Below are 18085 nucleotides of genomic sequence, written 5' to 3'. Positions count from 1 at the left end.
CAAGGTGCTCAGAGCCTGGTTCAGACTGACCTAGAGTGTCCCCAAGGATGGGGCATTCCACTACCTCCCTGTGCAACCTCTTCCAGTGCCTCACCACTCTCATTGTAAAACATTCTTCCTTACGTCCAGACTAAATCTCCCCTCTTTTAGTTTGAAGCCATTTCCCCTCATACTGTCTCAACAGACTCTGTTAAAAAAGTCTGTCCCCTTCTTTCTTATACCCCCTCTTCGGATCCTGGAATGCCACTATCAGGTCTCGCCACAGAACATTCTTTTCTCCAGGCTAACAGTCCCAGCTCTCTTAGCCTGCCTTCACAGGGAAGGTGTTCCATCCCTCAGATCATTTCTGTTGCGCTCCTGTGGATGTGCTCCAACAGGCCGACATCTCTCCTATACCGAGGACTCCAATCTGAACGCAGTGCTCCAGGTGAGGTCCCACCAGCACAGAATGGAGTTATACTTCCTTATGGGCAGCTTAAAAAATATCAGTTCCCTAGCTAGATTAAAAGACCAACCTTGTCTGTGAATCAAAACTAGCAACCATGGAACACGCTGGGAAAATTGCCTAAGGTCAGACATAAGCAATTATACCCTTTCCTCCCTAGATTTTTACAACTAACAATGGCAACAGAAAAGTTGGTCTAATAGCCCTTGCTGTCTTCCTTCTATCTCTCTTCTCAAAGGGTCAGAAGCTGTCAAGCATAAACATCGTCTAGAAACAGGATATTACAATTTTCTGAGACTTAGCTGTTAGAATGGATAGAAAAATGAAAGTTGAATCAATAAAAGTATAACAAAATCTAATAATACAATTTAAAATTATTCATCAGTTAAAGACTGAAGAAAGAATAAGCCTTCTCGAACAACAGGAAATTTAAGAATAGATTCTGGTTCTGTTCTTTGAACAATTACAAATCAAATTGTTTTTATACATCAAATAATACGGTACTACAGAGATGTCTCAACTAACTTAATTAGGCTCAGCTAATCTAGAACTTTGTTGGAAACTTCAGAAGAATAAGTTCACTATTTTAGCATGATCATCGGTTCAGTTGAAATAATGAATATCACAAAATGCACAGGATATAAAAGATGTTCATTTTTTTACAACACAAAGTTCCTACAGACGTATATTTCAAATTTTCCTGTAACGTAATTAAATTATTTTGATTTTTCCACATACAAAAAGATCTCTTACCATATAGTCAGATGCCAGTCTAAGATTCTAGAAAATATCGTGTACATGGATTCATCATCAAACTCATTAATGGTGATTTTATTGAAGTGTCGCAAGAATCGTGGTGTTACTGGGTTTCGACCGCCACCTATGTTTTAGAGAGCAGTACTATTGTAAATGACAGAAGAAGACAGAGTAGAACAGAAAAAGCCTAGCAATACTTTTTCAATCTTCATCATTCATGCAACTAGCAGTGCCACAACAAAAAGTACTGCACCATGTCATAGACTTAATGAAAGCAACAGGCTAGTAAAAGTATTCATGGTGTTCTCTTGCAATAAATAGTATACAAAATAAAGAATGAAGTGGTCAAGTTATAGACAGATAGACTTGAACTTATTTTAACCACACTTCTGTAGAAGAAGACTTTATCATGTATGTTCTTGATTTCAAAAGCATCTCCACGCAAAAAAGCTCAAGATAGGAACAAAAGGAGGTTTTACAGAAAAAGTGCCTCCAAAATTCGGCCAAAGTAAAAAATAATTTTGAAAAAGTAAGATGCGCGATTAAGCTGGGCTTTTCTTTCACAGTTTCCCTCTGTTCAGCTCCACAGACTAATCGTTTAGATGAAGTGCTTTGTGGTTGAACACTACTGTCCTAGTTTCAGCTGGAAGTTGATTTTCTCTTTTTTCCTCACAGTGTCTGGTATAATGCTGTGTTTTGCCTTTAGGAGAAAATACAGTGTTGATAACATCAGTGTTTTATTAGCTGTTGCTGACCAGTGCTGCACAGAGTCAAGGACATTTCAGTTTCTCAGCTTCTCATATCATCCTACTATTGAGGGGGACTAAGGGCACACAAGAAGTTGGGAGGAGACAGAACCGGTATAGCTCACCTAAAATGGACAGAGGATATTCCATACCATATGATATGATGTAAAAAACCCTGAAGAGGGTGGAGGGAGTTGATTGAATGTGGAGCTGCAGCTAAGAGACTTTTCTGGAAGTAATGTCTTCCATTTTATTATGTTTGCCCATAGTAGCATAGGCATATATTGGTAGCATGGGAGTAAAGGACAAATCTGTCAACTAATATTCCATTATATGTTGTTGCCATGCAACAGGTGGCAGCAGAGTGGCACTCTGACAATAGCATCTGATATGGAAGAGTATATGAAGCAATGGTATGTCACTGAACTCCTCCATGCAGAAAAAAAGAATGCATCCATCGACATTCATTGATGCTTACAGAACATTTATGGTAACCAAACAGTGGATGTGAGCAAAGTGAAGTGGTGGGTTGTGCATTTCAGCAGCAGTGACAGCCTGTCCCCTCTGCTGATGCAGATTTCTGGCAAAAATGCACAGATAATGGTGGTAACTGCACTGAACAGCAGTGTTTTGTACGTCAGAATTTCCTATATCAGTGTTGTAGTGCTCTTTGTATCTGTTTTGATTTCCACAGAAATAAACAGGAGGCATTACTGTTGGAGCGCACTACATATATATATAGTCTGCACGTACACAGGCTATGAGAAAGATGATCTCCTGACATCATGCGATTACTTCATGTTTTTGCCAAGAAAAGTAAAGCTTATCTGTTGCAGATCTCCACTTAGTGCTTTCTTAAAAAAGTTTCAAACAAGGCTTCATTAGCCCAAAACATTTTCAAAAATGCTGTTCAGATACGCTCTTGTCTTCCTGCAAAGCAATATCTCCTCCTGTTTGACTTGTGCAGTCAATTTGCTGCTCCTCAACCACTTTAGTTTGACTGCTGTTCATATTTTCTGCAAAGAAAGCATTCCCTGTGTCCTATCCATAGCCACGAAGGCCAAAACTAAAGCAATAAGCATTTAGCATTTGGAAACCAAGAAAAGAGAGAAAAAAATGTATAATATATGTCTCTTACCTGGTGGCCCCATGGCACAAACGATCTGAATATCTACAAGTTTAATCATTGAGCAATCTTTAAGGTCATACCAATTCCAGTGATCTAACCACTGTCGTAGTAATTCAACAGGAGGTTGAGCACCATAGACCTCTCGGGCTGGCATGTTAACATCATCTACAAATACAACCTGAAAAGGAAAACAAAAGAATTCTGTATTTATTGATTTTGCTGAACTGGAATAGTACACAAGTACAGTCTTCTGAGAATCATCACAAAGGTCTTACTGGATTTGCTGCCAAGTTAAATAAAAACAAACAGCTACAATAGAAACCGTGGCAATTCTAAAGCCATTCCAAAACATACGGAAGACAGAAAATCTGTATTTCTTTTCTTGTATCTGAGAGCATTTAATAAGAGTGCAAAATAGTACTTGCTACTTAATCCTTCTGCACCACTGACATGCCTTTTCCCATAAAAACTCCAGAGGCAAGAAGAGCCAGGAAAGCTTCAAACTTCACTTAGACTATCAAGTCTATTAAGCCATATATCATTTTTGGCACTGCTATTCCTAAAGCATATGCCGCTGGAAACATCTTCACACAGTTAACCTAATTCAAATTATGCAAGTTCTAGAAACACATTTATGCCATTCGTTCCTCTTTCTTCTCTTTTTCTTATTTAGAATTGTAATCTGAGCAACAAGCTGAGATGGCTTTGAATGGAAACCTATCTGGGTTTCTGGATCCATTTTTTTTACTCCAGAGCTCTGTCTAAGTATCTCTTCGCAGAAGCCCACACAAATGAGCAACGAGGATGAACAAGCTTCTTTTTCCCATGACATAAAATCTAGACCTACAACCAATGACAAACCCTTGGTAATTCCACTGTTTGGTTTATATATAACTCAGAAACAGCAACACTCAAGAGTTACGTGCTGTAAGCAGCACCTCACCCATACACAACTCTTATCTTAAGCACAGAATCACAAAACACTGAGGGGGAAGTATGATATGCTGATCACTGTTGTTCATATCATATATCTGTATTGTATCATCTTTTCAGTTGATTAAAATGAGATGCATATTACTAGTGAAAGAGAGAAATAAGATTGGAAACTTGTGCAAATAAATGAGAAAAATTAGAACTGGGGATTTATCTGCCTTTCTTGAAATCGGTTGCAATCAGTTATAAAAATAACACATTCATATATTTGTTTGCATTTAAACACCTGTGTACAGAAAGATATCAATTACCATTCTCTTCCCTAGAGGAGGCCCAAAAATTCCTTTTCTCCTTTTATCCAGCTTTGACATGATAATATTCTGAGTCTGAGCTGCCGTAGTTTGTGCTGAAAAGTTAATGAGCAGTGGCTTATAGACTTCTTTATTCAAATTATTTAAAAGGAAATTCTGGAAGAATTGAGGAGAAAGTTAAAATACATATGTAGACAAACTTAAAAGCAATCTAGCAAATAGCAATTAAACAATTTGTACCATTTTTATTTAATTTACAACGAAAAAGAAGTAATGTATATCTAATATAACACTTCAATCATATTTCATCAGATAAACCAGTATTTAAAATAATAGTGAACCTTTATTTGTCAAAGAAAAATTTCTACTTTGCTTTACAAATATTTTCATGGATTCTAAAAAAACCCAAACAATCAAAACAGTATATTACACAAATTCAGTATGTTAGTATTTGCACAAGCAAAACATTTCATCATATCATTAGGAGTTGATTTGTAAAGCCTGTACTAACCCAAACCAAAAAAAGCAGCCACAGGTCAAAACAGTTTTGCTTAGTTTTAAGGAGTACCCAGGAATATTGCCTTCAAACGGCATAGGAAAAAAATGTAAAAATAAGTTTTATGGTCAAGATTGATCTTATTTTATAATGTTAGTTACCCTCCAAAGCCTCTTTTTTATTAGTTTAAATGTAATCTCCAGAGGAAATACAGATCAAAGTCATCCTTTTAAGTATGACTGAACGGGACTCATTTCTTACCCACACACAGGTAAAATCACAGGGTTCAAAGTCATCCTTTCGGACATGGCTACAGAGCAATACTGCATATAAATTAATGTCTCTAGTGAGCTGCTTAATCTCTTATCAATAGATGTTGGAGCTTTTAGACTTCACAATCTTTTTAGCAGAAATAACATTCACTTTCTACTTCTCAATTAAGACAATGAAAACATAACAGCGACAATATACAAAAACTGGAGAGAAATGTAACTCAATGATAACGTTTCTTTCAGTCTTTTTATCAATACTGAACTCCCAAGTAGTACCGCATTTTTAAGTACCACTCTCAAAGTTAACTGGGCACTAAAAACTTACCATATTCTTCATTACAAATGAATGCCTTTTTTGTGATTTTTTTTTTTTTTTTTGTTTTATTTTTAATTACTTCAGAATAGTAACTTAAAAATTGAGGTAGGTTACATAATCCTTACTCGGTAACTTAATTTACTACAGTTAATTTAATGATAGAAAAGGAAGAGAAAATAACAGGTTAAAAACAGGAGATTTAACTTATTTATCTGCTTATATAATTTTCAAGACTCGCCTTCTGCAAAATGATTGTACACAGGTTTCGTGCTGAGGGCATGAATAAACACAAGCAAAACTCTATACAAAAAGACACGATGGAGGAATGGCTTCTCTCTTAGGAATTATTTAGAGAATCTCAGTTAAAAATGCAGTAATGACTTTGTTTAATCTCCAAAGAGTTAAAAGCTTTTTTCCTCAAATATAAAGTATTACTCTACCATGGACCTAGATAGAATGCAATGAGAAAAGCTGATTTGGAAATTTCCCTAATTTTACCAACAGCAGGACCATTATATTGCTACGGTTCCATTACTTACTAGGCTTTGATAGTCTCCCAGAAAGATGGATAGCATCAGGATTTAACCCACAGTACCTATCTGATCTATCTGAAGATTAAGTTATCTAAACTTCTTCAAGTCATACATCAGAATTCTTAACTATGTCATACATACTGTTAAAATATTTTGAAAAAAGCTATCTTTTTCCTTCTTTCTTTAGCTTAAAACTCCTGAAACTAGAACAAGCATTAACATTTTGCCAAAAATATTTTATTTCAGGAATAGCAGAGATTGCGTACAACCAAAAACTTCAGTCAGCATTATCTGCATTTCTTTTTCATTTTCTCTTATGGACAAGGATATAAAGAATATTTGGCATTCTATAAAAAGAACACAATTACTTTGATACACTTTCTTAATTTTCACTTTTTAACGTTTTTTATTGCAATGAAGAGATACAGCCAAGCGATTTTTTAAAGAAAACTGGCTGGGACACTTTTGACAAGCTGATTTCCTTCCCGCCACGGTCTGTCTCTACAAAGAATTCTATATTAATACTGATCATAATTTTTTGCCTTTAGATTACTTTCAGTGACAGAATTCTTGTTCTCCACTGTTTATCAATCCGTGGAATTGCCACTGGAATGTGAACAGAGGTTATTATCTCCTAAACTTTTCCACAATAGCAGCAGCGCACAGTTTTGCTGCTTCTAACTCTAGAACATAAATATTTCTTTTTCTGTTTTGTTTTGACTGGATGAATTAGTGAATAGTCTTTTGTACATCGGTGTCTCTCTGGACCGTGCCAACTATGCGTGGTGAATAATGACAACATAAAGTAAATCAGGACAGGAATCAAATTGAAAAATCTCATTTACATGGTATTAGTGGCTTTTTTCAATGGATATTTGAAGGCTCCATAAGAATCTAGCCTGTAAGTGTGAAGAAAAATAAAGATAAAATAAGAAAAAAATAACACACCTACGTAACTGCTTTTGTGGTTGCGCATAATTTACTTTCATAATATCTAAAACATTCATGTCTCATTTTCTTTATATATACAATACCATCAACTCACTCCTCATTTAACCCCTTTCAATGATCTCTAACATCTGTTTTAGAAGTACTTACAGTGATATAGGTACTTTTTCCAGTTCCTGTCGGCCCCACAAACATAGAAGGCTTTTGATGCACTGTCAACAACTCCATCAAAGACATATATCGAACTGTATCCTGAGTTGGCACTATTATTTCATTAAATGTCACATCCTGAGGTATAGGAGGAGCTGACTTGAGCGTTTCCACCCAAGGTTCCCAAATCCCTGCTCCCTATTTTAATATACATGAAAGTCAAATATTAATAACAGAGAGGAAGAAGCAGAATAAAACTAACGCAAATAGAAATATCAAAGCTCTGTGAATTAACGGACAGAGTTATCAGCTCATTTTAAAAAAGTATTTAAAATAATTTCACAGGTTTCGGTACTATAAATATATATATGTGTGTGTGTATATATATATATATATATATATATATATATGTGCACACAATATAAATAGTTTTCTTTAACTAGGATACAGAGCTTTGCTGTCCATTCTGACTACTTACACAGAAACATTGTGCCAGTGCCTCAAGTGATTCAGCAATTACTGAATTACTGAATTTATGACTGAAAGACAATTTATTTACCTTAACTTTTGTATCAATACACATATTACGTATATAACAGAAAAGAATACATATAACTATATACAATAAATAAATCTGTACATATAAGAAATTACTGCATAAATTCAATCACAGAAATTAAAAAATCAGAGTTGTTACTTTGACAGACACCTTACTCATTACAAACAACTCAAAACTATGCAATTTGTGGACAAACCAATTTTGGTGCTGAAGTGCCACAGCAAGGCTTCTTCCTTCAGGTCACTCTACTACAAGAGTCTTTAAATATGCCAAAAAAATTAAGAAAATTAATGTAAGGAGATAACATAATTGTAAATAGCTCTAAAAAAACACTTTATTTTCTCTCCGACCCCCCAAAATGTTAATCTTGAGATTAAAGTCGTATGAAATTCCTAAAGATTGCTCTCTCCTTAAGTAAGGAAGAACATGTTTTTATAGATTATTATCAGAAGACATAAAGCTTTCACAACTGATAGAAATCTCACTTCCTTCAGCAACATGCAGGTATCGTGCACAAGCTAAAATCTAGACATTTCTCATCGTAATTCTCATTGTACAGCAACAGGAATTTACAGGACTGACAAGCTCCAAATAGGTCATTTGTTTTATTTTGGAGTTTCTGGAGCATGCTAGGTAAAGCTTATGCAGTTTCCTTCTGATCTGGGAGAGGCACATCAAAGATTCACATCTTAATCTCAAGGAAAAGGGACAAATGAGAAGGCACAGCAGTAGATTTTCTGCTAACTACTTCTCTACAACAGGCAATTACTACGGTAGCTGAAAAGACAAGCCTTGATATTCTAAGCCCCAGACAGAACACTGGATATTGCACTGGTTTATAAGGAAGAACATCCTGCCTGTGCTGTGACAGAAACATACAGGAGAGCAACAACAACAACAAAATACAACAACAATACACACGTTCCTATATTCACCAAAAATTACTTGACAGTGTAAACTTCGAGGCGCTACGTCTTCTTTAGCAAACCTCACCTTTTTGACAAACCGATAATCATAAATGGTTCCTTCTGTTGGAAATGGGACTGTGAACACCTTTGAAGCACGTTGATCAATACCACTCAACAATTTATATTGCTCCCTTGTCTCCTCACTAATTGGTCCTTCAAGCATTTCTCGAACAATTCTGTCAAACTTCATACGGTCGTCCTCTTTACAGCTAGCTCCTACAGACCATGTCAGTGAAAATAAAAAAATACCCTACAGTCGGAGAAGAAACAAATTCAGTACCTGTAAATTACAAATGTCTCATTCACTAAGCCAAAAACATTTTTGCATGAGATCACAATAGAATAACGCTTGACCAACTTAATTTTATGTATAAAGCTCGGGACCATGCTTCCAGTAAAATGGAACACCATTTATGCTGATTATCAGTACCCGATCTCCTTTTCTGTGCAGCAAAATCCCTGACCTACTCAGTGCAAAGCCCTCATTTTGAGACAACTCGAGCATAAAGTGACTTATATTCCAAAACAACAGAGATTATACTTCCATTACTCAAAGGACTACCCTGTAAAGTGATATCCTTATTAACCCTGTACAGACACATGTATTACGCAGGTAATAGTTTTTTCCTAATTGGACTTTACAAAATGCCCATTAGAATGATTGAATAGAGGTATTATTGCCCGTGAAATCCATCCTACTAAGTCCCAAATTGAAGGTGCCGATTCTTTACTTTGAACATGCTGCCCACCTCAAGCCAAGAAAAAATGTCATGGTCATTCATAGCTTTAACTTTGGCTTCATCTGCAAATTCATCCATCATGCAGTCCATCAGATTCATTAGCGACTGAATTAAGTTTGTATCTGAAGTAGGAGACAGTTCCTGAGAAGAAAGAAGAAATACTCTCGATTGCAGATATGTTTTGCTCAGTGAAATTAGACTAGTTGGGTTTTTTGTTTCTTTTATTTTATTTGTTGTTTTTCACTTTTTTGTTCTTTTGCCTGAAATACATTCAGAAGCAGGTCAATCCCATGAACATCTTCTCAAAAGCCCTCATCTTAACAGCACTTATGAAAAATAAAAATAAATTGATATTGTCCTATTAAATTGATTTATTCCTGGTAAGTAAAAATAGTTCATATGCTCTTTTTTTTTTCAGAAAAGTTCTTCACCTCACCTTTGTGTGTTTCCTAATAAATTCAAGACAGAGAGGAGCCATCGCATCAAAGAGGCCCACTATAAATTCTTTATGAGCAGAGCTGATTCCTGAATGCATTGTATTTAGCCAAGAAATCATTAATGGTCTCCAGCCTAACATATGGGGCTCCATATAGATCATACCACACCTGGAAACCTAGAAGTAAATGAACAGGTACATGTTACATTGTGTAATCTCGTAAGTTTTTTTCCTCACTAAAAGAAATTAACATTAAACATTACAATATACAGCTTTTAGGATTATTAGAAGTTAATGGGAAGATAACACAGAGAGAGGTGGTGGAGTCACCATCCCTGGAGGCATTCAAGAAACATGCGGATGTTGCACTGAGGGATGTGGTTTAGGGGAAAACATTGGTGATAGATGGACAGTTGGACTGGATGACCTTGTAGGTCTTTTCCAACCTTTTTGATTCTATAATTCTAGGATTCTAAGACGTAAGAAATGTACAGTGAGGTTCTGTTAGCCATGAGATGTATAGTCAAGACCAAACCAATCTTTATTCTTGAGCAAATGGAAAATATAATCTGAATGAGATTTTCCTCTTCAACAGAATTATCTCCCAACGTTAAGGTCAAAAAAGTAATAAACTGACCACTTGATTGTCCAGCACTTAATTTTAGATTAAATTTTACATCACTTTGAAGTAAAAACTCTCCTTCCCAGTATGACTATGCAGATATTCTGTTCTCTTTATATTATTACCTGAACTTATTCTCATATTCAGGAGGAAACTTTTGCATTTCACAAAACATCATTAGAAAAAACAGGCGTAACAGAGATTGACAACTACCATAAATATAGTGACCATTGATTCTACTAGAATCTGTCAGGTTAAATTTCTGCACGTTTATCATTGTTTCTTGTCAAGCATTTGGAAGGATCAGGCTCCAAATAGTTATATAGGGTCCTTGGAAGAACACTTATAATCTCTCACATGATATTGTAAGATTATGAAAAATTTCAAGAAGAAAACCAAGATGTAATGTCTTGCACATTAAACAAACATCAAATAAATAATAATTTTTCTCAGTCAGGTTTTTTAATTAAAAAAAAATGAGAGATTTTCACTTTATCCTCTGTAATGAAAAATAACCGTAATCAGAAATCGAAATACAGGTACTTACAGTAGCAGGAGAAGCAACTTCTAAATCCATTGGTTCAAAAATAAGGCTCATTTGCTGTGACATTGTGATGATCTCTCCACTCATAAGGCACAACTTTTTATTATCGTCAAGCACAGTATTCATATTCTCAATCCATACTGCATCCACTGGTCCATCAAAAATTAGCCATTTCCTATCTGGGGTCTGGTTAAAAGAAAAGAAAACAAAACAAAACAAAAAAAGGATTTTTTTTTTTTTAATTAAGTTCACTGAAATATTTTAGCACTAAAATTTTTTTCTACAAAAAAAAAAACCAAAAACATTCTATGTACAAAGCCGTATTATAAAGTTTCTGACATCAAATGTGTAATCTACACTCACAATTTAGGTGCATTACTTTGAAGCATATACTGTAGACAGCTACTGAGGGTTAATACGTTTTACTAGAAACTTTCAGTTATACTTTTAAAGCAGTATATTGCTTCAGTTAAACTACAACACATTCAAATAGTTACGACAAAATTAAATTGTTAATACAACAAATACAAACCATCAGTAATACCTACTCCACATTTACCATGGAATTCAATAGGCCTAACTTAAGGAATATGTTATGCTAGCAGGTAATTAAAGGTATTTGTAGTACTTCTTGTGCAATAAAATACAAATAGCTTTTGCAGTTCTGTAGAGTTCTGTAAACTCTATTAGAAACAGCGAACTTCACATCAGTTAAATTCAAAACACTATTAGCTCACTGAAATTTATAGTGTTAAGTGTCAGATGCTACAATCAATAGCAAAAACTGAAGTAATTGTCAGTTTTCACCACCCTCATTGTAAAAACCTTCTTCCTTATATCCCATCTAAATCTCCCCTTCTTTTAGCTTCAGATCATTACCCCATATACTGTCTCAACCAACCCTGCTAAAGAGTCTGTCACCTTCCTTCTTAAAGACCCCCTTCGGATTCTGGAAGACCACTCTCACGTCTCCCTGGAGCCTTCTCTTTCCCATCTCCCTCAGCCTTCTTTTATTATACTCAGTCAAAATGTTTCAGTGGACTTTAATGGAAGTTCAGACATAAGCCACGTGCAGGAATCAGTTTTCACCCAAAATTAACACCAAAACTAACATCAAAATTACCATATACATAAATATTGGAGATTTTATTCCAAGCAAGACAAAATAAGGAAGGACAATATAGCATAAGGATTAAATATTCATTGATCTCTAATAGATGCAAAGAACAATAACAACATTTGTTTTTACGTAAGGACTCCTGAAACACAAATCTCAATTTACCAGCACCCAGAAAGTCACTTGCATGGAGCAAAGCAGAACTAAAACAATCCATAGTCTCTGCATTCAGATAATTAAGCTTATTAACCCTACAATTGTTGTGAACACACCTTGAAATGCATTTACTGAAAGGTTGTTTCCAATAATACTTTAACTCTGCTTGTGCTTACCTGAGAAGAAGCAAATGCTCTGAAACTTACAGCTAGGACGCCATCTGACCATTCATGTGAAACTGGATCAAACTGTCCATATAGCTGACCCATTGTTATGGATTTGGGATTTAAAACTGTGATCTGAACTTTGTTTTCTTCCATCAGCCCCTATAGGTACAAAAGTGTTAACATTAAACATTAGTTATATCGTATGGTTTATTTTGAATTTTACATATCTATTAAATCTTCATAAAACTTTCATCAGGTTAGAGAAGGAAAGATATCATAAATATTACATTTCAAAGATGGAATACAAGTGCATAAAGACAAATCTCCCAACTTTATCGCATGCAGCTGGAAGTATAATTTCAATACCGAACAGTGGCTTGATATATAAAAATGGATTTTACTTAATTTAAATGTTAGTGAATAGGACTGCAGTCAGTTCGTTAAGATACCCAAGAACTGTACTTACACTTGCATGGATGAAAACAGGTCAAGTCCTGTCTTTGTTTCATTTATCCCATGTTTTGCAAAGGAATAAGTATGACCATTTGGGTAAATTTCTGAGATTGACATCAAAACACCACTACAAACAGGGTTCTTTTGGTTTGGCTGCGTTTTGTTTTTACTTAAACCAGTCAAAGATATCAATTTTATTTTTTATAAACTTCAACTGATTCTTTTCTTGTCTCCTTGTGACTGAAGATGACATGTAATATTGCACAAATCAGAGATTAGGTGAGTAAAAACCACTTCAGGAATGAACCTTCCTTAAGTTTGAAAGGAAAGCTTCTCAGTCAGATTCTTCTCAGTTTTCCCTAATGCTTGCCTAGGGATACTGGGGTAAATTCTGTATTTTGTACAAACACAATTCTATTTTTTTTCAAATTTGTTTGAAAATAGATTTCACAAGAAATATTTATAAAATGTGTCTAGATACCTTCTCGCACACGTCCCCCAGTGCTCCTGCCAGAACTCGATACGCACAAGTTTTTCCACCAAAAGGCTCTCCAACTATCATAAAGCCATGACGCACGATCATCATCTCATATATCTGCAGGATCTTCATAGTAAATACATCAGTCATTTGCAAATTCATAGCAACACAGTTTGTTTTGATGGCTTCCAACAGGTCATTGTAGTCTGGTTTTGGCAGCTTCACACCAGGAAACAAATCAGAGGTAATACCCTATTCAAACAATTAATTGAAAAGCATACTTATTTCTACTGTCATTAGGTTTGAAACTCATGCAGTCAATGATTTGTCCTTTAAAATTTAGACAAACTAATATCTATTTCGATATAAATAAAATAATTATGAATGTCATATAACCTGGTCTGAGCCAAAACTTCTTAATTTATTACTGATATTTATTTCACGAGCCTTTTTCATGTTTATGTGAATATAGATTAAAGAATTAATTACCTAATTGATCAGCTTTTATCAAACTACTTTACAAAACTTGCTTTTAGAAAGCAGAAAAAGCTTTTTCCCTTCTCTCTCAATAACCAAAGACTAGTTAACAGAAATATAAACAGTTGACCCATATGGTCAGTGTATTAGCTGTGAAGGAACAGCTGAGACTGTTTAAAAATAATTAGGGGCTAAACTGAAGTATTTGGACTACTACTCTGATAAATCTGCTATATAATATTAGCATTTTTAACAAGTTTTTTTCAACATTAGTGAAAATACGTTTTTTTTTTTGCTTTTTTTTTTTTTTTTACCTCAAAAAGTGGTAAATCGTGAGACAAGAATTTAGGCAGGTTAACATCTGTAATGGATCTAAGCAGCAGAATTTCTTCATCTTCCGATGGATATTTCAGCTAAAAAAAGATTAAATAGCTTTACATTATTAGTTTGAAAAGCCAATGTTAAACCCCTATTTGACCAAACAGCTTCTGTTGTGCATCTGTGTAATTATTTTTTGCAAGTTCAGGTCCACAAACAATTCTGGATGTATGTTTATACTTTGATATCAGGGAGATAACAGTAGCTTTCTATATTCAAGCCAAGTAAACTTTATTTTACGCCCAGTTACAGTATTATTACAAACTGTACTTTTTCCTAAATTAAATTGTTGCTTTTTAATATGTGTTTATTTTCTTCATAAAAAGAACAAATTTTCCCTGTTCTGATTAAACCTTTTGCTTTCAAAATGGAAGGTCTAAAAGCCTGCATAGAGATATGTTCACCAACAGGACATACGCATCTTTTTGCCATGATATACAGCTCGTTTACTTTTTTGCTTCAGTTTGTTTTGCTGGTAGTGCGTTGTTTATTTTGTTGGTTTATCTTTTTTGGGGGAGTGGGGAGAAGGAGGCCTTTGATGTCATTCGTTCATAACGCACATCAAAATAAAATACTGTATCCTAAACAGTTTTTCTTAAGAAGTGGAGAGAAACTGGAGTCACACTTGGCAGACTAGCCAGTGAGCTATTGGAAGGTGTTAACATATTATGGCAAAGGCATCTAAGGGTGTAAAGAAAATAACGCAGAACAGAGGCCAACATGCCAAATACAATTCACTAAATCTGCACTGAACTAGAATTCTTGAAAGATAATCAACACACTTAATAGGCTTGCCAACCCATTAAGTTACTGATCAGACCATGAACTTCTTGAATTCTCCTGGTTTGCAGCTTAAAATATACCCTTTTCATTTTAGTGTTCATCACTGAGTGTGTACTTGCCATTATACAGAATTGTGTACCTTTTATCATGAAAGAGCTGCACTACTGAGTAAGTTTCTGGGAAACAAATAAAAATCTAAGAAATCATTTACCTTCAGGTTGCCAGCAGCAGTAAGTACTGACTTCACAGCTCTCATTCCATAATCATAATGGTGCTGGGATGACAACTGCTCAGAACATAGACGGTATGTAGCCACGATTTTTACAGATAGAGGTCGTGCAGAAACAAAACCACAAGAATACAGAACTATCTCTGCAATCATGGCATAATCAGGAACCATCATAGCTACCGTTCTAAAGAGAGCCTATTAAATACATGAATAAAAAAAATCACAACAGGAAAAATTACACATTATTATATACAACTTTTTCTGCAATTACCTAAAATACATTTCCGTTATTTCCTTAATAAAGCAGGAGCCAAATGAAGTCAACTACCATTATTATTATGTCTACACTGTAATATGTTAAAAGTTTTTCCTAACTATTCAGCAACACTTTACAATTATGACTATTCATGCTTATAGTTTTTCTTCATTCAAGATTAACAACAACAACAAAATTGCAACACAAAATACCACAAGCTTTAGAAGGAATAGGGAGTGCAATTCAGGTACTATAAATAAGGTGCTGCCCACAGACTCGTCTACTAGCATTGTTTAGCTGTAGCCAGTGCTCCAATTTTACCATATTTTAACCGAACAAGTATCAGAATAGTTTCAAACAGATCAAAGTTTTGTTGCTTTTCATAATTCATCGACAAGTTTTCCAAATTATCCTTTTTCACTTACAGAATTAATGTTTTTGAACCTTCTATTCAAGGTATGGGTTAATGAGTAAACTTCCCAAACGGTTCTGACTAATATTCACACATTATCAATTTACACATTACCAATTTATCAATATCTGTGCTCAGATTTATTTTCTTGCTATGGACGTATGACAACTGTATTTAAGGGATAAGAAAGGATGCAGCACTCTTGAAACAATCACTCAATAATGAACTTATAGAAAACAGAAATCCCTAATATTGAAAATACTGCAAGTCCCATCAGATGTTACCTTGATTGTTGGTGAGAAGTAAAAAGAAATTAGTCAAAGATCAATTTTTGATTCAGCATTAACATAACACTTTTTATAAACTGTGAAGTGTTTCTTTTATTTTCAGAATTTTCAGGCATGCAGTAAAGGAACGTTAAGTCTTTTGTTGTTTGTTTTTTTTTATCAGTTTTTTTTATTATTATTATTCTGACAGACTGATAGACTGTTAAATCTAGTTTTATTTAATAACTTCTTTTTCAGAGATTATTTTTACGCTAGTGTAATATAAACAAACAGTTTAAAAGACTCAAAGGTAACTGATATTAAATATTCTTAATTTTTTTATTTGGCAAAAAGCTATTTTTTTTTTCAATTTCTGTGTTAACTATTAAAAAGATTAAAACGCCAAATGTTACAATACCTTAAGATTGTCAGGGAGCTCTGAACGCCCAGCATAGCCAGGATTCATGGTAATGAAGACAGCACATGTAGGGTTAAGTTTCAATTCAGTTCCTTCAAATACTAATATGTCAGATCCTGAATTAATGCCTGTAAAGGAAAAAAAAAAAAAAAAAAAAAAGAAACAAAAACACACTTCTGTCATTGTTAGACTTTTTTTTTCTCCATCTCTAGTCTTTGTCATACATAGAACAAAGTTATAGTTGAAGTAACAGTTTACCTCTTTGGATAGTAAAAATCTGCTGAGCAACCACAGAAAGCACTTCCAAATCAATTCTGTTGAATTCATCAAAGCAAGCCCATGCTCCACAAGATAACAAACCCTAGAAGAGACAGGCATCAGATTAATTCATTGGTGCCCATTTATTTTGAACATATCAATGCTGACCAAAACAATTCAGTAACAAGAAAAAGTTTTACTGTGCAAAGACAGCATTATATCCATGATTTAGGGCACTAAGGTCTACTCAAACTCACTCCAAATAGCAGAAATCACCAAAAACAATTACAGAAATGTAAAAAGTTTGCTTAGGGAAAAAGACACAAAGCCTGTACCGTGTAAACTGAAATCCTGTTTCTTCAGTTATAGGCAAAGTGCTATCAAATACATACACCTTGCATGGTTTACCTTCAATGTCAGCATTTTGGAACTGGACAAGGGGGAAATTTTCACCTCTAAACAGGCCTCCAAAAAACCTACTCATTCTTTTTTGTTCATGCCTATACCTGATGGGGGTCACAACGACAACAGAGAACATAAGGAATTCTGCAGGGCTAAAATTAACCATTTTGTTTACAGCATGAACAAAAATGACTGTCTTTTAACAATGTACTACAGCACGACAGGTTACCCAAGCTATAACCGAAGAGCAATTCTCTTTTCCTACAGTTCTCATTAATTTATAGTTCTTTTTTCTATATGTTCCCTAAATGCCACTGTATTGTCTCTGCCGTACATATAGTGCCTAGACAGAATCTTGTGATTTGGTAACGGTTGCTCTACAAATTCCTATTTAAGACACAGAATTTTGCTTTAATCATTTTACAGGTAAAAAAAAATTCCTTTGCTTATTTGTTTGCATTTCTCTCACATCAAATCTTGAAGCCATGCCATGTGGTTCTGTCACTTAACACAAATGGGAGGAATAATGCCAGAGAGAAAAGCAGAATTGCTCTATTTTTGTACCATTCCAGTGAGGAATAGGATACTGTTTGGAATGGCACAGATACCATTCAGAATATATTTTCATAATACAGAGCTGTCTACTCAGGCCAATAGCAACATAAATACGCTTGATTTGTTTAATACAATGGTTCTTACTAGTTTATTTAAAGTTTAAATTAAATCCCAAACCAAACTGAATTTGCAATCAGCTACTAAAAACGTGTTAATCTAAATGGCATCTACATTGAACAAATAAAATCGTTATGGTATGTTTCGTTTCTAAAGCAGAGAAAACACTTTGATATTTCAGGTGGATTCTTAGGAGGAGACAGACCCGTATGCACAATACTAGCATTATATAGCAGCCTAGAAGTGGAAGAAATTACAT

General features: G+C 34.6%; 1 protein-coding gene across 6 annotated transcripts in view; it reads right to left on the bottom strand.

Moving 5' to 3' along the window:
- The window catches only part of DNAH7 (dynein axonemal heavy chain 7), a 96575-nt gene that overhangs the window by 40056 nt on the left and 38434 nt on the right, over positions 1–18085 (bottom strand). For all 6 annotated transcript variants that reach the window (XR_007378411.1, XM_048952357.1, XM_048952359.1 and 3 more), the window contains 14 exons: positions 16753–16855; positions 16495–16622; positions 15125–15337; positions 14067–14165; positions 13279–13527; positions 12354–12503; positions 10908–11090; positions 9739–9915; positions 9312–9443; positions 8588–8812; positions 7036–7233; positions 4321–4476; positions 3086–3254; positions 1199–1325 (listed from right to left, as the gene is read on the bottom strand). Coding sequence is in view for 5 of the 6 variants with exons in the window: in XM_048952357.1 (XP_048808314.1) it covers positions 1199–1325; positions 3086–3254; positions 4321–4476; positions 7036–7233; positions 8588–8812; positions 9312–9443; positions 9739–9915; positions 10908–11090; positions 12354–12503; positions 13279–13527; positions 14067–14165; positions 15125–15337; positions 16495–16622; positions 16753–16855 (2309 nt within the window). In the remaining variant the exon portion in view is untranslated. The remainder of the gene's footprint in view (positions 1–1198; positions 1326–3085; positions 3255–4320; positions 4477–7035; positions 7234–8587; positions 8813–9311; positions 9444–9738; positions 9916–10907; positions 11091–12353; positions 12504–13278; positions 13528–14066; positions 14166–15124; positions 15338–16494; positions 16623–16752; positions 16856–18085) is intronic.

Source organism: Lagopus muta, chromosome 8 (assembly GCF_023343835.1).
Source record: "Lagopus muta isolate bLagMut1 chromosome 8, bLagMut1 primary, whole genome shotgun sequence".
NCBI classification, from domain to species: Eukaryota; Metazoa; Chordata; class Aves; order Galliformes; family Phasianidae; genus Lagopus; species Lagopus muta.
Note: the sequence above shows the minus strand (reverse complement) of the source record. Positions and strands in the feature narration are given on the sequence as shown.